General features: G+C 35.5%; 2 protein-coding genes across 2 annotated transcripts; both read right to left on the reverse strand.

Moving 5' to 3' along the window:
- Positions 1–4,050: 4,050 nt before the first annotated feature.
- RO3G_14800 (uncharacterized protein) lies at positions 4,051–6,461 on the reverse strand (the record flags this gene model as incomplete). Its single annotated transcript, XM_067669384.1, has 6 exons — positions 4,051–4,789; positions 4,839–4,957; positions 5,011–5,757; positions 5,808–6,181; positions 6,232–6,306; positions 6,353–6,461. The coding sequence occupies 6 exons, from the start codon at positions 6,459–6,461 to the stop codon at positions 4,051–4,053; spliced, it is 2,163 nt and encodes a 720-aa protein (XP_067525485.1).
- Positions 6,462–7,046: 585 nt separating this feature from the next.
- RO3G_14801 (uncharacterized protein) lies at positions 7,047–7,543 on the reverse strand (the record flags this gene model as incomplete). Its single annotated transcript, XM_067669385.1, has 2 exons — positions 7,047–7,294; positions 7,450–7,543. 2 exons carry the CDS (start codon positions 7,541–7,543, stop codon positions 7,047–7,049), a joined length of 342 nt encoding a protein of 113 aa, XP_067525486.1.
- Positions 7,544–8,148: the final 605 nt, after the last annotated feature.

An 8,148-nucleotide genomic window follows, 5' to 3' on the forward strand; every position in this document is an offset into this window, starting at 1 on the left:
TTTGGTGTAAGCTTTATGCATTTCACATGCATAGACGTAGAGATAAATGCAGTTTTGTGGATTTCTCTATGGACCGATGACTTTACTAAAAAATAAATAATCAATATCCGGTAATGTCTTATTGGTTCATATAAGGGGCTAAAATAGATTTAAATCATCCCGAAGCTTAAATTTATGAGCTTGACAAAAGTGCCGTTGAAAAAAATGTTTCCTTTGCATTAAATTTAAGGATTAATTGCAGTTTCACCTTTTTTCTCATAAAAAGGAAGACAGGCAGGATGCGGTCTAGGCGGTATTTTATTGGGAGTGGGATATGAAAATGCCAAGTATTCTATGTTATTCTAGACCCAAATACATCACTATGCTTTAGCTTAGGCCGCTTTAATAGTATCAATTAGCTACATAACCAGAATTGATGTTAGTTTAGAAGATAGGGAACTGTATTCCTTACTATAAAAAGATTGAAGGTGCAATGATCAAGCCCCTGAAGCAGAACACAACGTAATGTCCTTTGGTGAATTAATTTTACCTTGAGGATTGCCTGATAAGCAGTAGAAAACGACAGTCTTTTGTATCAAGGGTTTTGTCTAGCCTTCTTGGCTAGGGAAAGATGTGTACTTGTCTAAGTATATGCATCTTTGTACATTATTAGCTGCATAATGCTACATGAACTTAAAAGCTAAAAGGAAATAATTGCTACAATGCTAAATACTGCATGTGTAAGCTTAATAAAAGTAATCGAGTTTGCTTGCATATGTTGAATTGTTAGAACCTGATCAGTAGTTCAATTAAAGGCTTAAAACATGTTATCCAAAGATTGGGAAATAGTGTTAATATAATATAAACATGTTAGTTATTATCTTCATGACATACCAGGGAACATTGATGGGTACGTGCCTTTACCACCAAAAAATGTCGTACGTAAAGGATCATGAGCAGAGCATTGATTCTAAGAGATTAATATTTTTATCAAAGATCGATTTTAAGGTGATAAGGAGTAATCTGGGCTGATTAGAAAGTTAAGGCGATAAGAGTTAGCTATGATTGAAGCATTTTAGGCATGAATAAAAAACAGTATAGGCTGATTTTAAGAGTAAGTTGCTGTCGCCAAAGCCAAACTTCGTTGTCAAAATTAGTTATAGACTAGGAAGACCTATCATCATCTAAACTTATTTGTAAATCTACAATCCAAAGCAACAGCACTGTGTCTTAATAATATGTCAAAAGACAGTAGAAGTGAGCAAGATGAATTGGTATAAGAACAAGTTGGGCTCGGTGTTAAATCCTATGTACTCAAACTTAACATATTGGAGTGATTACAAATTTCTACCTACTGCTGAAATTTAGTACTCACAGTTGCTTAAGTTCATTGTCATTGTCTACAAGAAGTGATGGCTTTTTTATATAGTATAAAATATAGCACATTTTTAATGTAAAAGTGGCTGTCCATGTTTTAATCCGAAAATGGCATAAAAAGCTTAAATAAAAAAGAAATACCAGCCATATAAAGCATTAGTCATTCTTCTTTGTTTTAGAACTCTTTATACTACGAAAGTACCACAATTTGTAAATAAAAGGTCGCATCTGCTTGTGTACTTTGTAAGTATTCATATAGAAGATATAGACTCGATAGCGATGTCATGCTGAAGAATAAATGGTTAAGCTAAAGCTTGTCAATGATTTAATATATACATCTGAAGTTAAACAGTAGAGATAATAACCAGTCAGCTATCTTTCGACTACTTACTTTTAGAGTTAACAATTGGCTAGTCTCTTTAAGATGACAAACACTGATCATATCACTCTATACTTGGAAACACGTAGCTTTGTCAATCCTAGCTTAATCTTTGACTACTGTTCTTCATTATAAGATAGAGTAAGATGGCTGGTATTGACGTATAACTTAGTATACTCCTTTACAGCACCAACGTCAAAACTATGTTTACTACTCTACAGATATGACTTTTTTGAAAAAAGCTGTCACGTATATCCTTTAAGTTTACTGAAATGCACACGATGCTCATGTGCAATATCATATAGCTTCGACTGTCTAGTAGTGCAGCTTTTATGTTGAATTGTTTATCCATTGATATAGATTTTGACATACCGATAAAGAACAAAATGAAAAATTAAACAATCAAAAAGGAAAAGGACTTCTGAAGTTGCACTGGCTTGTATATGTAACGGAAGATGCTCACAGTCTTAGTCAAGTATATTATGTTGCCTTCCATGATATCCTTTGGTGGTTTAAATGTAAGCGCATAGTCGCCAGTCATAATTTATGCAAGTCAAGGCCAAATTTTTAAATTTGCATCCTTGTTCCCTCCTCAGTTCTCAGAGTTAACACATGAATCTTTACTATAGCGGGATATGCAACCGTAGAGATATGTCGCGAAAGTCTCAAATCGACAGGTGATATGTGTTATAGGTAGACATAATAAAATAATAAATTATGCTATAAACCAAACATCTCCAACACTAGCATAGTTGAATCATAAAGATCTGACGATGAATTATATCATAAAGAGTAATGAATGTCTTGCATATATAATACCAACTTGTTATAGTAATGAGTCGTTGCATAATCTCTTTTATGATCCAATGTATTAAGTTGCATTGAGACTATGTATGTCAGAATAGAATATTGTTTTTCTTGCATAGTAACTTTATTGATCTAAACGAATGATTGAGAAATAATCCTATCGATAATCCGATTGGTGCCTTAATAGCTCCTGTTGTCTCCATTATTAGGTTTCAGTTTTTCTGTACTTATTTAGTAACCGAGTTTACTCAAACCCAATAACCATTCAGGAACAAAATACAAGTGCCGTCTTAAACAACGATTCCATGGATGACTATTTATAAATGCAACACTAGTAGCTTAGAACAACGATTTATAATATAATTATACAAGATAAGATTCCATGGAACAAGATATGATGACAATGCCCCAATCCAGAATGAAACATCAAGAAAGAACCAATTGATTTAACTCAATCGTCCCCATGAATTATTATTCAAAAGAATATAAATATTCCACCTAAATCCTGATTGAAAAAAGGACAACTTTAACTTGGATATAATCAAGAATAAAAAGTATCTCAAAGTAATTATCGTTTTGGTGCTTTTTTATTTCTTTTTATCTTCGTCTATTACAATATGGACTTTTTGATACAGTGCAAAATGTACTTACTAGAAAAAAAGTTGCTCATATTCTTTCACCTACTATTGACAGCGTTGTATAGACACAACCGCGATTACAACAGCTTCTCCCAGACCAGAAACGTATTACAATGTCAAAAGTTAGATACTTACAATCTTACATAACGTGGGATAGCACAGTTCACTATATTTTTGATACAATTGGTCGCTTTATAATAGTTCATTTTTGTCTTTTCCAATTCATGAGAGCACATTATAATTAAATGGCATAGTAGAATGCACTTACATCCAACGGCTCTTTAAGCAAATAACAGTTTTAACTACAAACAATAACAACGTTCTTCGCTTAATACACGATGCCAGCTACACAGTGACTAGCAAGATGCTTCGTTAGATCAAAAAATTGCTATAAACCAAAGGGACAATGAAGAATTTAAAAGAAGGAATAATACATATTGATGGATATTTATTGCATACTGAACATAAAAAAATAAAAAAGCATAAAAAGACATAGGATACATAATATACATAAAGGACATTAAATTTCATAAAAGAGTAGACCTTTGCTTACAGTCCAGATTCTGTCCTTTGCAATTTTTGGGATAAACATAAACTTGTCATATATATGGTTGAGCATTGCTTGACGAAGTCTGATGAGGTCTGATTTTAAATGTGGATTGTTTATGCATAGCGTAATATAGCATGCCCGAGCCTGTAACAATTTCCATGGGCTTGATGCGTGTTGAAAAGCAACGGACTCAGGATTTTCTAATACTTGACAATAGCCAGGAAGGAGTAGGTCCTCTATTTGTCTTCTTACATGAGGGGTTTTTGCTAAGGTATAATGACCATCCTTTCAAAGATTTAGCTAAAAAAGTAATCAAATGTTTAAGATGATACCTTCAAAATATCCTTCAGATACTCCTTGTCGCGAAAAAAGTTTGAACCATATGCCATAAGTTTTTGGTAGGATTCTTTATTTTTGCAGTATTTGTCCCATTTTGAGAACTTTGATAGAACTTCATGCATAAGCAAGTTCACAAAAGGCTCTACCAAAGCATCAGTCAAGCCATAGCAGCCTACGTAGAGCACAGCATGGTCCCAATGATAATTCACTTTGTTAACTAGGTCTATGTATTGATCATAAAGACCAAGGTCGAGGTTCAAGTTGTTGACTGCGATATTTTTTTCTAGGAGTATCGGCAATTTATAATGCCACTCAGACAACTCGGCTACGTAGTCATGATCATGCAGTATCTCTTGAATAATACCTTCATGGAATATATCATGGAGATATTGCTTCATAGTAATAGCACATGACCACTGGGAACCATCCTCAGATAATTGAAACAGACCGGGTACAAACAAAGCCATCGACTTGCGGCACCGATGCGATTTTAATTGATCGGAAAATGGCTTCCACCAGCTACGATCAGAAGGCCGGTGAACTAAGGAAGAAAGCATGAATGCAATGAGCGCTACACCTGTTAGCTGTCGTGCTGTATAGCGACAATTTTTCTGGCTATTCATATTCTTTGCTAAGGCAACTAAAGCATCCAGACGCTTTTCGACATAGCACCAAAGAGCTTTGGACTTGTACCAATTTATATGTCCTGGAAGAGAGTTCCTAAACTAATAGCATTGGCATATTTACACATACAATGTTAAAAACATACTTGGCTAGCTCCATAGTTCGATTATAGAGCGTATCCCAGCTACTTGCTTTGAAACGCACTTCAAGCCGTACCCCATATGACTTAGATGTCATCAAAGATAGACAATGCTTCTTCCTGTTCTATATATCATTATAAGCTAAAGCCTGATGTACGTTGTAGAATCTTCACTTACTACGTGCTTCATGAAGATTTCTGAAGTTTTGAATACTTCGTCTGGCTGGAAGTCTTGTCCATGTCTCTCACCAAATGCTGATCTGCGGTAAAATGGTTCCTTTGAATGGGAGTACGCAGTGACCCTTATAAAATCAGATTTAGGGTTTGCGTACTTAAAGCCACCAATCCCAAGGTGATCGCAAAAAGGATCGTGCCGATACTTGCTCGATAAAAACTTTTCTTCAACAGCCAGGAAGTTGTCGATAATAGCACGAAAGTTCGTACTATTACCAGTCGACCACATGCCGGTCAAACCACGCTGAGGGCAGCCAAAATTGACGCCCAAGTCCAAATAAAAATTTGTAACATCAACACGATCCCAAATAAACCCTTGGGAAGTCAAGGCATCCATAAATGTCTCTTCCTCAGAAAACCGAGATTTCATGCCCATACCCCAGGTTACAAAGAAGAAGTCACCAAAAACGCTATTCAGGCGTGAATTATGCAAGAGAATGTCCCTCATCGCTGTTTCCAATCTAGTAAACTCTTGCATACTAATGTGGATACCTTTTCCCAAACCAAAATGAGCAGCAGACTCATAATCCAAAGGCACAGGTACTACTGATGTATCAAAAGCAATATCCAAGGCTGGAAGGAGAACAAGATCAACAAACTGCACACGATAGTGATCTGGTACATGATATGAAGGGCTAACACCTTCGGTCAAAACAAGCCCCTGGTAAATGCGAGGAAAACAAATACACACCTATAGATAGCTGTTAAATGGGAATACTCTAAAAAAAACGAATAAACTACCTGGAGCTGTCCTGACTTTAAAAGTTGCAAATTAGGGATTCTGTGGATGCCAACACTGACATTCTTGGTATAAACATCGTGAGACCAAGTTACACCTGTATCAGACATGTAGCTACTTGCATGTAATGGCCTGATAATAAGACCACAGGAGTTTCGAAGTGGTACGTCATGACTGACATAAGCAAAGGAGTCAATATCAGTGGAAATACTGACTTCACCATGAACTGTTTCACACATATTATCTACGAAAGCAGGAGATAACTGGTCACTAGCACCGTCATAAACGCATCCAAGGATGTACTTAAATATATCATTGGATATTTGCTGGCCAGCATTGGATGGATAATCCACAAATTCCTCAACTCCCATAGAGGCTAAAAATTATTCATTTAGTATTTATGTAGAAACTATTTCGCAAATATACCTTGAGAGTTAAAATAACGTTGACGATCTAATACGGACAGAGCATTAACAGGGCGCACTATATGTTCAGCTTCATCTAAAAGAAATGTCAGTCGTTTCTAGATGCCAAATAATGAAGTTACCTTCACGTAAACGTGTACGAGTATTAATAGCAACAATTGGGTCTACAAATTCACTGGAGTTATTGCGGGAGACAATTGTAACATATGGTTCGAAATATAAATCAGACATAATGCGAGTAACAGAAAAAAAAGAATGAAGGAGAAAATATAAAAGTAAAAAAAAAAAGGAAAGAAAAATTAGTACAGGATATTTATAGAAATATGAAGTGGACGGCGAAAACGTAAAGATAACATAATTGCTGATAAAAATCACGCAATTTCATAATCAATAGCCGTGATTGGTGGGATATGACACACTTTTTGCGCTTTTTTTGCTTCTAAATAGCTATTGGCTGTTGCATTTATAATTTAAGGAATGAGATCAAAAAGAAAAACCTCAAGCATAGCAACAAAAATAACTTATGACACTCTATACAGTGTCTTTCACTTTGACAGAGCTTCACTAGATGAATTATTCATGCTATTTACTTTCTTTAGCATATACTTAAAAAAAAAAAGAAGATTATCTGACAGTCCAACTTTAAGTGACAGTGAAATAAAAAATTTATTGAGTGTTTTACACGTCACAATTATAATTCCGCAATATAAAAGAGCAATTTTCTATTTTTTCCTCTTTTTTTCCTCTTTTTTTTTTCTAAAAGTCAACGTCGACCCGAGGTATCGAACCTTCATAGTCTGACTGAAAGGCGTATATCTAAGCCACCTGACGATGGAAAACTGAAATCTCTGTAATCAAGCGTCTTCCCATCGCGAGTATGGTTCGAAGCGGAAAGGCTGTCTCGAATCTAGGGCGCTCTGGTTGAGGAGTTGGCGCTTGTGCCACTTGGCCAGGGAAGGCCGAAATCTCTGTAACCAAGCGTCTGCTGTTCGTTAATATAATTCGAAGCGGATAGGCTGTCTCGAACCCACGATGTTCTTGATGATGGGTTAGCGCTTGTACCGCTAGCAACTACTGTATAGGTTGAGTGTTCTCTGGACGCGGGTTCAAATCCTGCCTTCCCGCACAGACTTTACTCATTTGATAGTAAATAGAAGAATGTTCATAAGGACTGACCTTTACAGGTTAGACCATAGGATCCTGTGGGTTACCTGCTTACTTTTGGGAATGACCAGAGTGAACGGAGTGATGCCGGACACACTAGGCGCACCCCATTTGATATGTAAATGAGACAAAAAGACATTTTCACACATAGTGATCTATGCTTATGCTTATGCTTATACTCATACTTATGCGCTTATACTTGAACTTATGACTAAGATTAGGCTTACACTTATGCTTACGCTTATGCTTATGCTTATTATCGTATACCAACATACTTTAAAGATGATTCATATTGAATTTATAAGAAATCAGAATAGTGAGTAGTTAGTGAGTAGTGAATACCTTACAAATATTGATTATAGACCTTTTTTCACTATTATTCGGGTGATAAACTAAATTCACACATTTAACACGGTTTACAAGTTGGTTTTGAATGTAGCATAAAATAAATGAAACAATGAGACATGAATGAAAAAATGAGACATAAATAAAAAAAATAGAGATCTACTTACAGAATAATTATAAATAATCTAATTTTGCATAAGCAAGAGCAGATATTCATATTACAGCTATACAGTGGCCGTCAAAACTGGTCGCATGTTTTCATATTTTGCCTATACGCACTATCTTCTTCTTCATTTCTTAGTCTATAGCAATGAAATATAGTTCATTCGGAAGAGCAAACTCTGGACAATTATATGGTAACACAGACATCACAGTAGAGCCAGTATACTGGTAGTAATTGGCACTTAAA

This window comes from Rhizopus delemar, genomic scaffold (assembly GCF_000149305.1).
Source record: "Rhizopus delemar RA 99-880 supercont3.14 genomic scaffold, whole genome shotgun sequence".
In the NCBI taxonomy this organism is placed as follows: Eukaryota; Fungi; Mucoromycota; class Mucoromycetes; order Mucorales; family Rhizopodaceae; genus Rhizopus; species Rhizopus delemar.